Source organism: Maniola hyperantus, chromosome 2, assembly GCF_902806685.2.
Source record: "Maniola hyperantus chromosome 2, iAphHyp1.2, whole genome shotgun sequence".
Lineage (NCBI taxonomy): Eukaryota > Metazoa > Arthropoda > Insecta > Lepidoptera > Nymphalidae > Maniola > Maniola hyperantus.
The window spans coordinates 8,760,693-8,776,585 of record NC_048537.1 but is presented as its reverse complement, the minus strand read 5'-3'; the positions used below and the strand labels follow the sequence as shown (position 1 = coordinate 8,776,585).

The following is a 15,893-nucleotide window of genomic DNA, read 5'->3' as shown; positions in this document are numbered from 1 at the left end:
CACACTTTCGCATTTATAATAAGGTACTGAGGTACTGATACTTGAGGCAACATAACTTCACTTCACTCACGTACAAATACATTTTGGCAAACAAAAAAAAGTGGCCACAGCGATAAGGACAATACATAATCATTTTGTCACGTTCTAATAAGAGCTTAAATGCATTTAGCTATCTCCCTCTAACAGTAAGTGTCACAATATGGCTACTTCTAATAGTCCTTATTCTAAACCAGCAAGCACCCAGCTAATGTTATAGCAACGTAGATTGAGTAAAAAAGCTAGATTAAAGTACTGTGTAACCGCGTATGAGATAGCGATAGCACGACGTAACGATGAAAAACACGACAATTATTACCATTGTTTAGTAGTTAATATTTGTATTAACCGATCAACAATATTTGTATTAAACGTTTTCTATGTGAAAACAATTAAATAACTAATGAGAAATACAATGACGCCACGAATTCTCAAAGTTTGTTTTGCAACTAAAGTTGTATTCCTTGACAAAAATCGGTTACACAATAAGGAACAAAAAATAGGTTAGCTGCGTCTCTGTTTATCACATTAGTAACTTTATCTGTGCTTTCTTTTTAGTGTGAATGAGAAAGCAAGCGTTTCTTTATCTAGCTTTATTACTCTATCTACGCATAGTAACAAACAATGTCGAAGGGTTGGCAATACTGAATATGACCATAGAGTAATGTCAAACGTAGTGATTATATGATTATATACTCTTTGTCAATGGTTCTGAGTGGTTCTGACTTTGATGTTCGTCTTCCTTGGTTTTGGTCAGTGGTTGTGGTTAGTAGTTGCTGGCAGTTTTCGAGGATTTCGAGCTAATTTGAAGTGTTAATTCTGTATTTCTTGATTACCTTCGTGTTCATCCATAGATTTGTCTTCCAAGTCATCATATTTTGTGGTTTGCATTAAATTTATTTATAAATTCCATAACCCACAATGGCTGATAGTGATGATGAGTACGATCGTAAGAGACGCGACAAGTTTCGTGGAGAAAGAGGTGCTGCTGAAGGGAGTAGCTACAGAGGTAGTGATAGACGAGAAGAAAGAAGTAGGGGCCGGGAGGAATGGCCTGAAAGGTAATCTAAACTATTGCATGTAACCTCAAATATATTACTAATTAAAAAAAAAGGGCTAATTGTTGCTGTATCATCTTGTATCAATGTGCCATCCTTTTTCAGATTTCGTCCTTACCCTGTGGCACCTTCCAAATTCCAAACCCATGTCCCTAAAGCCCTCAAACGACCTTCAGTTGCATTAGTTCTAAGGTATATAAATTATTATTGTATAGAAAGTACCTACTTATCTAGAAAGTATGTTTATTTTGTTTGTGTATTTTATTGAACAATTTGGGTTAGGCGCACTGTGCATAAACAGAATATGAAAAAAAGCTCATCTTATGTTATTTATTTTAACTGTTGAGTTATGATTTTAAGAACAACTATTTAATCCTTAATTTATGACCTGAACAGACTGTCATGTTTCAGATTGGACTACTTGTTATGTCGCACTACTTCAGTGCGCACTGTAACATGTATTATTTTATGTTATTTAATTTTTATTGATGAGTTACACACATGGAAGAATAAGTTAATTTTGCTATAATCCTGCAAGCCAGATAAATTTAAATAGATATAAGATATGCACTGCCCATCTACATGTACAGGAAAAGCAAACAACCCAGTAAACACAACACCACACAAACTTTCTAGAACTCTGTATGCATATTTATTGCTTTCCATGCATGTTTAGTAGTGGGAGAGTGGACAATGCATATCTCGATAATACATACACATATATGTGTATACATTTTCCATCAAAATAAAATTTATGAGCAACTAAAATAGTTAATTAGTCATTAAATGTTATTAAAAAGTAATTAAATATGGCGTTGGGCGACTAATTTAAGCAGTCCGACGCGCATGCGCGTGCTGTGCTTGAGGTAAATCATAGACAGTGCTGCCTACTAAGTATTTAAAACCATTTGTCACTATGACACCTTTGAAAAGTCGCCAGATGTCGCCATGCATAGGAAAAGTATTAAATGAAGTAAAGTTTAAATCACCCTATTTGGAAATGGTTTTAGATTGGTAATGAATTATAGATGCCCCTAAATTGCCGCTAGTTCTATCCCAGGCTCACTATAAACTCATCAGTTCAATTGAATAGAAAAATCGCATACTAATTAAATTTCTGTGTTACTAGATCTCGTGGGGGTCGCTCTGGTCCTGACTACAGAGACTACCGTGGAGGGGCCAGCGCCAGTAGGGGCTATTCCCCAGTAAGGGGTGAGGGACCACCCAGCAAGCGCATTAGACCAGAGTGGCCTGTTGAAGACAGAAGATATGGGGGAATGCCACATGATTCTTATGGGTCCTATGGCTGGGCTCACGATCACTTTGGACCTCACCCAGCACATCAGGGATATGGTCAACCTATGCCACCAGTACCGGCAAGGTAAAATTTTCATCAATTTATTTTTGTACAGTTACTGTGCAGCGTTTGTTTTTAGCGAATTCCTTAATAGACTTAATGCTCAAAATTAAATAAGTGTGGAGGTAGCGTTATATTTTAGCAGATCTAGTGTTGTGATTGCTTCTGTTTGGTTGACGTTTACTACTGGCAAAATGCAAAATGGAAAATGCAACAGCAACCAGCAAGAATATCATCAATGCAGCCAACCATAATAATACAGTATTTTACACCAAGAGAGGAAAATCTAAATATGTACAAACAAGATAGTACAAATACAAATACAAATTATTTATTTGCTATAAGCAATAAGCAATCGATAAACGTTAATTTCAGTTTATAAAATTATATAATAACTAGACTAAATGTTAGATATCACTTCTCAGCAAGTAAAAAATTTAAAAATAATAATAACATTATTGCATTTAAATTGATAGTTGCAGACTTAGGGAAATGTTTAATATGTTTTTTGGGGTTTTTGTTTTTAGGGATGCTGTGCTGCCCATGGGTGCCACGGACGGTCCACCCACCATGATGACATTCAAAGCATTTTTAGCTGCCCAAGATGACTCTATCACTGTTGACGATGCCATACAGAAATACAATGAATACAAACTTGAGTTTCGAAGGCAGCAGCTTAACGAATTTTTTGTTGCTCATAAAGATGAAGAATGGTATGTATTAATTATTATAAAAAAGATTTTTCTTTGCTGTAATTAAAAGCAACTGCATAAAAGTGGATAGTTTAATGCAATTGAATCCAACAGTAGAAATATAAAACTAAAATGCAGGTATTAAGTAACTTAGCTCAATGGTCAAACAGACTGAAATCAAAAAGGTTGGTGGTTCGAATCCCACCTGCACTATTGTCGTACCTACTCCTAGCACAAGCTTTCACTTAATTGGAGGGGACAGGCGAATATTGATAATGATTAACGTGGCTAATATTCTTTTTAGACAAAAAAAGATAATTGCATCGAGTACCAAGGAAGTTAATAATTGTAGTTTGTTGCCAACAATTTGCTTGTAATCAAAAGGTTCTATGCCATAACTAACAAAACTTAGTGTACCAAATGTTTCACGCTAAAATAGCTTGCTAAAGATGCTGCACGGAGTAGGTTATGCATAGAATCTTTTATTATGCAAATTTTAATAGAAAACTTTTTTCCCTACAGTCTACAGCGTATTCACAAGGAATTGCCGGACGACGTAAAGAAAATATATTCAAACTTTATGCAAATGATAAAATGCTGTGTGTAGCTAGTTTTATTCGCGTTGACCTGTAGCGCGCAATGCTACAGGTTTCGTTACTGTTAGGGGTAGGGTTAAAATATTCCACAGTTGTGGGACAGGTGAGATTATGAAGATTTTTTTAAGTATTTCATAAGCAATTTTAGTTTGTGTACTTCATTATCACAGGTTTTGTTTATGCAGATGTGGTAGACCAATTTCCTCTCAGTACTACAATAACTTACAAACTCTTGAGGGCATGAAATATCAACACACAGCCTTTAAAAGTGTCATACATTTTTATTTTCAAGTAGGAGCAATGATGAAAAGCAGTTGACAAAGTGGCTTCTTCCAGGAAATTGGTCTCTAGAACACATGTTGATGTTTGTAGTATTAAAAAAATGAAGTTAAAAATTCAAATTTAACATTACTTGTATCGTAGGTTCAAGATTAAGTATCACCCGGAAGAGTCAGTGAAGCGTAAAGAAGAACAACTACTTGCATTAAAGGTAAGTTGCTTATCATTCTTTAACAAGGTGATATTCAAGGATTTCAGTATGTATGTAATGTAAGTCAAAAAATTACTACGACCTCCCTGGTACAGTGGTGAGCCCTATGGTGGTCTTATAAGTGGGAGGTCTTTGGTTCCATTCCTGGGAAGGGGAATTTATTATTTCTAAACTGTCTGTGGTCAGGTCTGGTGGGTGGCTTCGGTCATGTCTAGTTCCACTCTGCCGGCAAAGTCTCGCTACCAAGCGATTTTAGCGTTCCGGTACGATGCCGTGTACGGGTAAGCGTATGGGTTTAATAAAACGGCCATACCCCTTCCAAGTTAGCTCACTTTCATGTTAGACTGCATTATCACTTACCACCAGATAAGAGCGTAGGGCCAACTTGTAATCTATAAAAAGAACCTATGATGAACCTTAATTTGCTTGGCTGTCAGAGCCACAAGGTTCTTACGTGAAGTATTTAAAATTAAATTATTTCAATATTATCTGTGGGAATTGTGAAGAGAATTATTTAAAATTAAATTATTTCAATATTATCTGTGGGAATTGTGAAGAGAATTGGTCCAATAAAGACTGTTTTTGGCCTGAACCATATTATGCCGATATAGGTACACAGCCCTTGTTATTGTTTGCTAAGTAAATGTGATATTAATATTGTTGAAAAAGTGCCTTTAATAAGTATTTAAGGTGGCGTACAGGAGGTTTAAGATGTAAAAATATTTTTTAGAATCGTCTTAATGTGTTCCTCGATCTTTTGGCGCAAGGAGAACTGAACAAGGTGACAGTAGATGTAGATAAATCCGACAAATTGATACGTTTGCTCGACACGGTAGTTATAAAGTTGGAGGGCGGAACTGAAGAAGATTTGAAAGCCCTCGATGATCCAATTCCTGTAGAAATTACTAATGACAAGCAAGGTATGAAATTTTACGCTTAAGGTTATATTTTCACTAGAAATGTGTGAGGGATGAGTGTGACCACCCACCTGTGGGATCGATTCATTTAACTTTGCTGTTTGGAACTCTTTACAACAAAAAATAACCCAAACTATAATAATATAGCAATTATATTGAAGTTTTACACACTTTGCTTCCCATCCTCGCAGATGAAAACTAATAAAAATCTAAAATACATTTATGTTATTCCTCAATGTATCAATTCCTTTTACGCTTTTAGATAAAAATGACACCGATAAAGCAGTTGTCATTGACGTAGATGCGGTAAAAGTAAAGGATGAAAAGGAAAATCAAGCCAAGGACAAGGTATGGGCCTTTACCAAAACGAAATCATACTTATAGTAACTTCAGTTCTTCAGTGTCATAAAATTTAGATTAACTTGATTTTATCCCTTGTATACTGTAATGAAAACTTCTTAAAAACATCGTATATTCTTTAGGGTTCTGTACCTCAAAAAGAAAAATCTCGAAAAAATACGACTATAGTACGGAACTCTCTGTGCGCGAGTCTGGCTCGCACTTTGCCGTTTTTTTGTCATTTTCTCCATTTAAAAACTATCTGTTAGTATTAAATTGTGCTCAAATATTTAATAGCATTTCAGTGTATGGCAATAAATATGCCTTTTATTTGGTAGGAGAAAAAGGCAGAGTCTCCTAAACCCACTGCACCTCTGACGATGGAGATCGATCCTCACCTGCGTCACCTGCAGGAGCAAGCTAAGTTGTTCTCCAGATTTAACTCTGTCCCAGGACAAGAAGCTGAAACAGAAGAAGTTCCTGAGAAAGAGCCTCGTGAGTATTAGCCGTGGCTTGGGCGCTCCGCCCACGTCAGACTTTTTGTAGGTTCGATAATCGGGTGCCGACTTTTATCATACTTTTTGTTAGATGTGTGTGTGTGTGTGTGTGTGTGTATGTGTGTGTGTGTGTGTGTGTGTGAGAGAGAATATTGCATTCTGTATGTTTCATTTTTTGCAAACGAAAATAGGTCACCGATTGTCGGACGTGGGCGAAGCGTCTTACACCGAAGTGGCGAACGTGGCACAATCGTTGCGACGACAGATCTCTTCCATAGAACAAGTATGGCACTAGTTAGGCTATACAACTAATGTGCCTAAATCTGATGCACCCAGGTCACGCATTATACAATTTTTCACTGCTTGAGTAATGCTTAAGTACAATAATATGTATTTTTCAACCATCCGTCTGATAAATAAAATTAATCATACACTATTATTATTAATTTGACTTATTTAACATAAGATAATTCAGAATAATCAAAATAATAATTGTAATGTTCCAAATCCCAATAGGCAGCGCGAAAATGCGATGTAAATAAAATATAATATAACATGCCATAATTATTTTTTAAGTTTGTATATTAATTTTTCTACAGCACCTCCTGGATCCTCCTCAAGCTCATCATCATCCAGCTCTTCATCCTCGAGCTCTGAAGATGAGGGCGAAACTACAACTCGCCGTAAATCCAAATCTAAATCTAAGACGCCAGATAAATCGCCCAAAGAAAAGGAGAGATCCAAATCTCCCAGCGTTGAGAAAATTATCGAAAGCAAAGACAAGGATGCAAGCAACGATAAATCTGAACAGGCAAATGATGTTACAGTGGAGAAGAAGGAATCACGTGCGCTACACAAAACTACGTCAATATTTTTGAGGAACTTGGCACCTACAATAACAAAGGCTGAGGTGGAAGCTGTAAGTGAAACCTTTGTAACTTATACCTGTTTAGTTTCTCTATTTCTATGTAGACTCTTTTTCACCTTTTCATTTTGATTATATTATGACTGTGAATTAATCTTGGACTATGTCAGACACAGGCCCGAACATAGGTAACCTAGAAAAATTATTGTTGTTCATGGGCATAGTTGAAGGAAAGAGGCCAAGTGGACTTGGGCTGGCTTCAGACTTACGTTTTACGCTCGTTTCAGGATACGCGCTTACACTCGCGCTTCATTTCGTTCTTTAATAAATCGAATCGAACCACTGTGTCTGTCTGTAGCAATAATATGGATTCCGATTTCCGAAGTAGAAACGGCTCGCGCGTATAAAACCCTACAAATAAGCCCAAAAAAACGCTAATTTGGGACATCTAACCACGCTGCTCTGCAAAATGTCGAGCACAAAATATTGAAGTGGAGAAACATTGAGGAAGATGATGTAGTATGACGAGAGACAGTAACAATTGATTAAGTTGTGTTTTACTTGTTGGTAGATGTGTAAGCGGTACGGCGGTTTCCTGCGCGTGGCGCTGGCCGACCCGCTGCCGGAGCGGCGCTGGTTCCGGCGCGGCTGGGTCACTTTCCGCCGCGAGGTCAACATTAAGGACATCTGTTGGAACCTCAACAATATACGGGTAACTTTCAAACTAAATGGACAACCCATCAACTCTCATGGCTTGCGGTTATATGGGTAGGAGGGCGCCCGTTTCGTACTGTTTTTGGCGTGTTCCAAAGATGCCTTCTTGACTCCAAATTATTGATGTGAAAACGCCTCTAGGTGCGTTGGACGATTTTGGGATGGGTAAAACTTCAAAGTCGCGTCACCATCATGGTAATGTTAATAGTGCTCGAGTGGACGGTAAATGTAAAAACTAATGTTAATGGTATTAATATAAAAATTATGAAATTGTAATTTTTGATACTACAAATAATTTAATATAATTATCCAAAAAAAATACCACTGTTATTTCATAGTTTTAAAGTTTCCACTTCTGTTGGAATTTCCCACTGACGGCATTTTTTATTTTTCTCTTTATCTGTGATCCTATGGACTTTCTTTTTCTGGAGCAGACATATATGGCGTCTTATGATTAAAAAATATATAAATTATTATCAATTTGACCAGTTGCGGGAATGCGAGCTAGGCGCAATAGTGAACCGCGACTTGCAGCGTCGAATCCGGCCAGTGTCGGGCGTCACGCTGGAACGGCCCGTGCTGCGCGCAGACGCGCGGCTCGCGGCGCGCCTGGCGCATCACCTCGACACTCGCACGCGACTGTGGTCTGAACAATCCTCTCAGCATGGCGATGACACTCAACCTGCCGAAAAGGAACAAGATTCTGGCGTGAGTATTCAGTTTTCGTAAGCCGGTCATTTCGTAGCTGCCATAGTAAACCATGACTTGCAGCGTCGAATCTGGCCATGTGTACAGACCCGCGACTCACGGCGGGCCTGGTGCACCAGCTAGACACTCGCACACATCTGTGGTCTGAACTGTCTTCCAAACATAGCGACGCTACACTAACAGTGCCGAAAAGGAACAAGAGTATTAAATCGCTAAGTCACACAAATCGTCACCAAAGTCACATTTTTCTGTACATAATATGTTTAAGTCGATGACACCATTTGATTTCATGTTGACCATTTGATACATGTTTATTTTTTTAGAAAGATTTTTGTTTACATAAAATGGCGTCAGAGTTACAAAATTATTATTTCCATACAGAACTTCAGCCTAAACTCGAAAAATCCTGTACTCCATAAAATAACGGAGCATCTGATTGAAGAAGCTTCTACGGAGGAAGAAGAGCTTTTAGGGCTCGAGGCGTCGTCGGAACCCACGGTGCAGGAACAGCCGGACCCGGAGCTGGTCCGCGTGCTGGACCGCCTCGTGCTGTACCTACGCATCGTGCACTCGGTGGACTACTACAACCACTGCGAGTACCCCTACGAGGACGAGATGCCCAACCGATGCGGAATCATGCACGCGCGCTCCGGAGCGCCCGTGAACAAGGTAGTCCTTCTTCATTAGTTGGGCTAAAGTTAGGGAAAACAAAATTCGGAAAATAAATAAACTACATAGACGAAATAGCAATGACCTGAGTTTTGCACGCTATACATTTCGGATTTGAAAAATATTAAATCACTAAAACTACTAAACGAGGCAAATGGTTATTGGTATTGGATTGTGTTTAGGTAGTATAACAATAACGCTAAGTTTTTGGTAGCGTTCTGACCCTGTATACAGTACACTATTATGCAAATAAACTAAACTGTTGCTTTTTGCAGCCTTCTCAACAAGAAATTCAAGACTACATCAAGACATTCGAAGGGAAAATGGCGGCTTTCCTACAAGATGTAAAGCCACTGAGTGATGAGGAGTTACAAAAACTTGGCATGAAAGTAAGTGCTTCTAGTATTTGCTTATTATTTTCCATACAGAACTTCAGCCTAAACTCGAAAATTCCTGTACTCTATAAAATAACGGAAGAAGCTTCAATCAGATGAAGAACTTCAAGAAGACTTTGGGTTTGTAAAATGAATTTCATACTTCTGTGTTGATCTATACCAGTTTTGTAAATGCGAAAGTGTGTATATGTCTCTCTGACTGTCTGTTTGTCTGCCTGTCTGTTACATTTCACAGTATATTCGTTAAAGTGATTTTGACGAAACTGAGTACAAAGATGACATTTATCGCGAACCCGCATATAGGCTACTTTTTATCGTGAAAAAAACAGTACCTAAGGATTTTTTAAAGGCCTAAATCCACGCGGATAAAGTAGCAGGTATAATTAAGTAAGTAATTTGAAGATGGCGAGTTATGTTGGAATATATTGTCATGAAATTATTTCACCAGGATTCTGAAGCAGAAGTGGAAAAGTTTATTCAAGCGAATACACAAGAGTTGTCGAAGGACAAATGGCTGTGTCCACTCAGCGGGAAGAAATTCAAGGGCCCCGACTTCATTAGAAAACATATCTTCAATAAGCACGCTGAAAAGGTTAGCAAAGCAACTGGTATTTTTGTAGTTATTTAATCAGATTTTTTTTAGTTATAACCATTGAGAACTAGAAGTCTTTTAAGGTACCATATGGAACAGAATCAAGGAAAATAATAATCAGGAAAAGATCATTTACTAGCTATTCTTAAGAGAGTGGTGGGAGTCATTTCTCCTTTTCTAGACGTTCCTTTATTATTAAAGATCGTGGTCTTGGCTAGACCCCAGTCTCGATGAATCAGCTGCTTCCATTTTCTTCTGTCTGTGGCCATTTTTGCGATGTTATAGAACTAGCACGAGCTGGACTGCTTCAGTTGGTCAGTTGCCTGTAACAATCAGCTTCTCTAGGCTGTTATTCCCTCGCCGCATGTAATAAGAGAGCAGCCGCTGGTAACAAATGGAGGAAAGTCAAGTCGTTATGCCAAGTTACGACATGATAGACACATTTGTGCGCGTGGCCATCCACGGTATTGGTAACATTTGCCTCCAGCACCACGTTTCGAACGCGTCTTCCTTTGTCTTTCTCTACTTCCTAACCTCCTAGAAGAATATATTATGACGTCATAAACGTGATGACTATTTAAATATCGTAGCGTTCTCTGTAAGGTGGACGAGGTGCGTCGCGAGGTGGCGTACTTCAACGCGTACGTCCGTGACGTGCGGCGCCCGCAGCAGCCCGAGCCGCCCTCACGCCCCGTGCCGCCCGCGCAGCACGCGCCGCCGCACATGTGAGTTGCCGTCAGCTAAAAGGTGGAAGAGGTGTGTCGCGAGGTAGCTTACTTCAACGTGTACGTGCGCGACGTGCGGCGCCCGCAGCAGCCGGATCCGCCCTCGTGCGTTGATGTGCTTTTTATCTAAATCGATAATTTGTAATGATTATCAAACTTAAAAGTAACATAGGACCTGTATTTTATGTATTTTGGAAAACTGTCTTCACTAAAACATTACATTTTTAACATACGTATTTGTTTGTCCAGGTACAGCGGCGGTGGCGGCGGCGCGCGCGGCTGGGGCTGGGGCGGCTGGGCGCCGCCCGCGCCCTACGCGCCGCGCCACCCACGCTTCTCGCGGCCCAGGTGCGTAGCGCGTGAACCCTTGTCTCCACCCTTGACTCGCCTCTAAACTCCGTTCGCGGTAACAAAATAGTGAGCCATAGCTGTACCACAGAATGTATGCGAAGAAATAAACGCAATAAAGTGCAATTTAGGTCGCATAGCACTGCGATCTAAAAAGTCAAATGATTTATTCAAAATAGGTAATAAATTACTGTTTTCGATGGTCAGCCGTTGGATTTGTAAGATATAGTGGTGTAAATTGAACTAACGTCTGTCCCTCTCCCCTCTTCCTCTCTACTTTCCCTCCCCTCTCCCTCCCTCCCTCCCATTGCAAACTCACGTCAGCCCATAAAAAAAATCTTTCCAAATACTTAAATTGTTTGACTTCGCACTGATACTTACTATTTTCTTATCGCGAATGAACTTATAGTGGCCCGAGAGCACGTACCAGTGTCCGCAGTGAGTCCCTGTGGCAAGAATATGTGAATAAATAATCATCATCATCATCATCATGTGAATAAATAATATTACCACTGAAATGAAGATGAGTTCGTGGATTTGTTCAATCGATCCAGTACCCTTATTATAAATGCGGAAGTGTGTTTGTTTGTTGGTTTGTCCTTCAATCACGTCGCAACGGTGCAACGGATTGACATGATTTTTTGCATGAGAGTGTCATAAACTACTTTTTATCCCGGAAAATCAAAGTTCCCATGGAATTTTTAAAAATCTAATTGCACGCGGACGAAGTCGCGGGTATCAGCTAGTGGTTCAATATTTTATTTTATTTTGATACTGGTACAAGACCAGGCCCACATTCCATAGAATTCTGGACTGTCTCCTTTGAAAAATCTTATAACCCGTGAACCCCCCACGGTCTGGGTACTAGGTTTAGTATGTCATACCCAAGTAACATAAAAAACTATCTTATCAAGCACCTCCTCAATATTCCTACAAGTTCTCGGGCCAGGCCACCCCTCCCCTGATTCTGTAATGTTTCATGATACTTGCACTATTGATACTACATTGCTACTTAGTTGCGATCTGTTATCTCTCCTTTCGATTTTGATAGCGGTGATTGCACAATCATTGCTGAGTGTACGCAGATAGTCTGTCTATTGAACGCTGAGAGTGAATCCTGGAAAAAAATAGATTGTGTGTGGTAGGTGTGATAACTAGGAGTAAAAATGTTACTTTATTTTTTAAATATTTTGATTGTAATTACGTTTTCTGCTATGAAAACCTCCATAGCAGAATTTGTAATACAAAAAATTTCACATTTAAAACTGTCATAATGCATACATTTTAAGTTTTCACTCGCAATTTTTTCCCTATGTGTGTCTCTTGATGTCATGTCAAAAATACGGTTTACCTTTACAATAAAGACTAAATTCGTACTTTTGACATGACAGTTGACACATAGAGCTAAAATGGCGAGTGAGTTCTCATTTTGTACGGACTATAAATATTGATAGACCCAGGTATAATAAATTATTGAGAAATCCTGCCAATTTTATTTAATAAAAAATGTATTGATAAATAAAATCAAAACCAGATAATGTGTTCTCTAAAAACAACAAGTGACATTTTCCGTAGTGTTGCAGGTTTCTAAAAACGCTAAATAATAATCACTCTTAGCTTTCGTTAGACAAACTCTAAGCCTGCGGCCCAGGTGGGAGCGGGTGCGTCCTGCGGGGCGGCCAGCGTGTCGGACAAACTCTTAATATTTACAAGAAATTGTAAGAAAGACGCGCGGGCGTGTCCTAAAGTGCTGAGTGGCTTGGAATGTATGGCATCGCGCCCGGTGCCCGTCCCGCTGGACGCCCTCGCTCCCAAATGGGCCACTGGCTAGCAAATTGCTACTAAGTTGCTGAAAATAAAATAATACCGTCGGTTGTCTACGTTAGTGTCAATAAACATAACTTACATACATTATAACTTGCTCCATTCGTGCCCACCCAACTCGTGACCCGCTTCCAAAGAACATTTATGTATTTTGTATTGCATGACCTTAACATTTGCTAAATCAGATGTATTGTTGATACACTACTAATCTTGATTTTGTGCAACTTTTTATATCCGATATGTTTTCCAATCAGCTTTATAAAATTTTATTACTTTTTATTATTAAAAATGCTTATTGGAAGACAATAATATTATGTTGTGTTTGAGATAGAATATATGAGTTGAAGGAAAATAATTTGCAGGGAAAACGTGGATCGATCCCGGCCTATTATTGCTTACAACGATCTTGACTTCCCGGATAGTGGCGACATATTTTAAGTTAAAAAGACAGAACTCATCAATATATTAATATACTTTTGTACAAAATTTAATAAATGGTTCGGACGATATCGTAGAACTGATAAAACAAGAAATTACTTAAATGCGTATGTGTATTTTTGAATTATTTTTTAAACTATATTGTTTTGACAATATTTTTTACAGTAAGACGTGTGGAAAATTTCTCAGTTTTCACGAATAATGTAAATTACTTTAACAAATAAGTATCTACAATAATTTATTAGTATTGTCCTTTTTTCATATAATTAGCCGTAAACTTAATAATAAGCTAGATAAGATAATCACAGTTAACGCATGATAAGCGCAAGGATTAAAAAAAAATCATTTTTTTATGTTTCAATGTATGGTGTAATAATAAAGGGTCCGAAAATTAACGCTTAATCTCTTTTTTCTCTTCCTTGATCCCTCCTAACCTCAATTCATGATATTATACTCCCGGGCAGCTGAGATTAATATTATGGAATTTAAGTAAAAATAAAATGGATGTGACGTACAGACAGACGCAGGTGGACGGACAGACGGACTAGACAAAACTATAAGGAGTTGTTGTTTTATTACAGAATCCTAAAAAAGTACAGCAAAAATAATATGTATAGTTTGTGTGAGTGTGTGCCAGTGCGTCCGGTGTTTTGTGTGCATAAGCTAAGAGCGGCCATACACGAGCAGCTTGAGAAGTTGATCGTTGTGCGGACACTGACCGCTTGAGCAGTCGTCAACTGTTCCAACAACCGTTGTCAACTGCTCAAGAGGTCTCGTGTATGAAAATCAAAGGAAGATTATAGTTTGCTATGCAAAGTAACAGCTTGAAGCGGTCGGTCGTGATTAGACTCCTTATCCTGTTGCATTCATAAACGCCAAAACAGACTTAGGATAGGTAAGGGACACGAAGGCACACTTTAAACTTTAGGAAAATCATGACAACATATATTAAAAAAAAACAAAATCACATAGTATAGAGCCTCAATAGCTCAACAGGTAAAGGAGTGTTCTGAAACCGAAAGGTCGACGGTTCAAACCCCGCCCGTTGCACTATTGTCGTACCTACTCCTAGCACTAGCTTGACGCTTAGTTGGAGAGGAATGGGGAATATTAGTCATTTAACATGGCTAATATTATTTTAAATTTATTCTATAATAATAATTTCGTCTGGTGGGAGGCTTCGGCCGTGGCTAGTTACCACCCTACCGGCAAAGCCGTGCCGCCAAGTGATTTAGCGTTCCGGTACGATGCCGTGTAGAAACCAAAGGGGTATGGGTTTAGTAGAAACTGACATACCCCTTCCAGGTTAGCCCGCTATCATCTTAGACTGCATCATCACTTACCACCAGGTGAGATTGCAGTCAAGGGCTAACTTGTATCTAAATAAAAAAAATAAAAAAAAAAAAAATATATATATATATAGGTACCACAAATAGTGTAAATCAAAAAAGGGCTAAGTCGGGATCGAGTCCATAAGACAATACATAATTGCAAGTATGATATAAATATCAATTAGACGAATGTGCTTTTCTATACGGGCTGAAAAAACACCTGATCTGATTCTCATACATACATAGCTAAGGACCAATCTGATTAAACAGGCAGGATTGAATAAAAGAAACCGTATTTGAATCGGCCTATTTGTTTGAGCACTACGACGCCACAATGTAGGAGAATTCAAAATGACATTGTATGTAAAAAATTGCCATAGTAAATCGATGGCCACTTTGGCTGACGGCATCTCCAAAATACCATTATCAAGTGTGGCATCTGGTCCCCTACTTTTCGTCCTGAAACGTCAGTGCGACACGTCAACGGAGTTTAGCCATGACTGCTTCAAGCTGCCCGTGTGCGGCCGTTCTAACGTAGTTGTGGTTGATTGTTAAAGGGGCGGAGGCGCGGAGTTCCGCCCGGTGATACACTACCGCGACTTGGACGCCCCGCGCGAACCTGACGAGTTCATTTAATGTGGACCCACATCCTCATGCCAAAGGAGCTACTTGAAAAGTGTACTTATTAATATATCTGACTGTCCACTAGTAACAAAGATATTTATTAATCTTATTTACATAGTACGCTAGATGTGCTGTATAAGTTCAAAAAGACAAGTTCTTTTTTGTACCGATTCGAAGCGCTCGGCTGAGCTGATTCTGGGCTTACCGGGAATTAAAATTGAGACTATCAAAATATTATGGTCGTTGTGTTGACAGATGTCTCATCACTAACATTTAGTTGGTACGCTCACATGACGCTCGCTGCTGCTAAACGCCAAAATAGCGATAATCAAGTTGCTTCAAAAATATGCCGTCAATCGCAGGTCCAGCGTACTATGTAAATTATATTATTACATATCTGTGACTAGTAATAAGACTTGCAGAAGTGAGCTGTTATTGTCACGTCAATGTCAATTTCTGCAAGTTATAGTATACAAAACTCGCAGATATTCACACGGTGCAAGTGACTTGACAGGGCTAACTTCTGCAAGTTTTGTACTAGTGGACACGTAGCTTTAAAAGTATTTAACAATGTATAATAGTCTTCAGTATGAACTATAAGTAATTAATGGTTTAGGAGAATGAAATATTTTAAAATCGCTTTTATTTGGTTTGAGAATAAATAAATATTACTTAATT

General features: G+C 38.7%; 1 protein-coding gene across 2 annotated transcripts; it reads left to right on the top strand.

Moving 5' to 3' along the window:
• Positions 1–777: 777 nt before the first annotated feature.
• On the top strand, positions 778–15,893 carry Ars2 (arsenic resistance protein 2). Of its 2 annotated transcripts, none has more exons than XM_034977304.2 (16): positions 778–1,097; positions 2,224–2,475; positions 2,979–3,164; positions 4,163–4,229; positions 4,960–5,149; positions 5,409–5,494; positions 5,824–5,980; positions 6,582–6,901; positions 7,419–7,559; positions 8,051–8,269; positions 8,651–8,938; positions 9,214–9,327; positions 9,782–9,925; positions 10,529–10,650; positions 10,900–10,998; positions 15,149–15,893. In XM_034977304.2, exons 1-16 carry the CDS (start codon positions 958–960, stop codon positions 15,225–15,227), a joined length of 2,604 nt encoding a protein of 867 aa, XP_034833195.1. In that variant the 5' UTR covers positions 778–957; the 3' UTR covers positions 15,228–15,893. The 2 variants fall into 2 exon arrangements, with proteins under 2 accessions (XP_034833195.1, XP_069359804.1); XM_069503703.1 differs by lacking the exon at positions 15,149–15,893 and adding an exon at positions 13,185–15,114.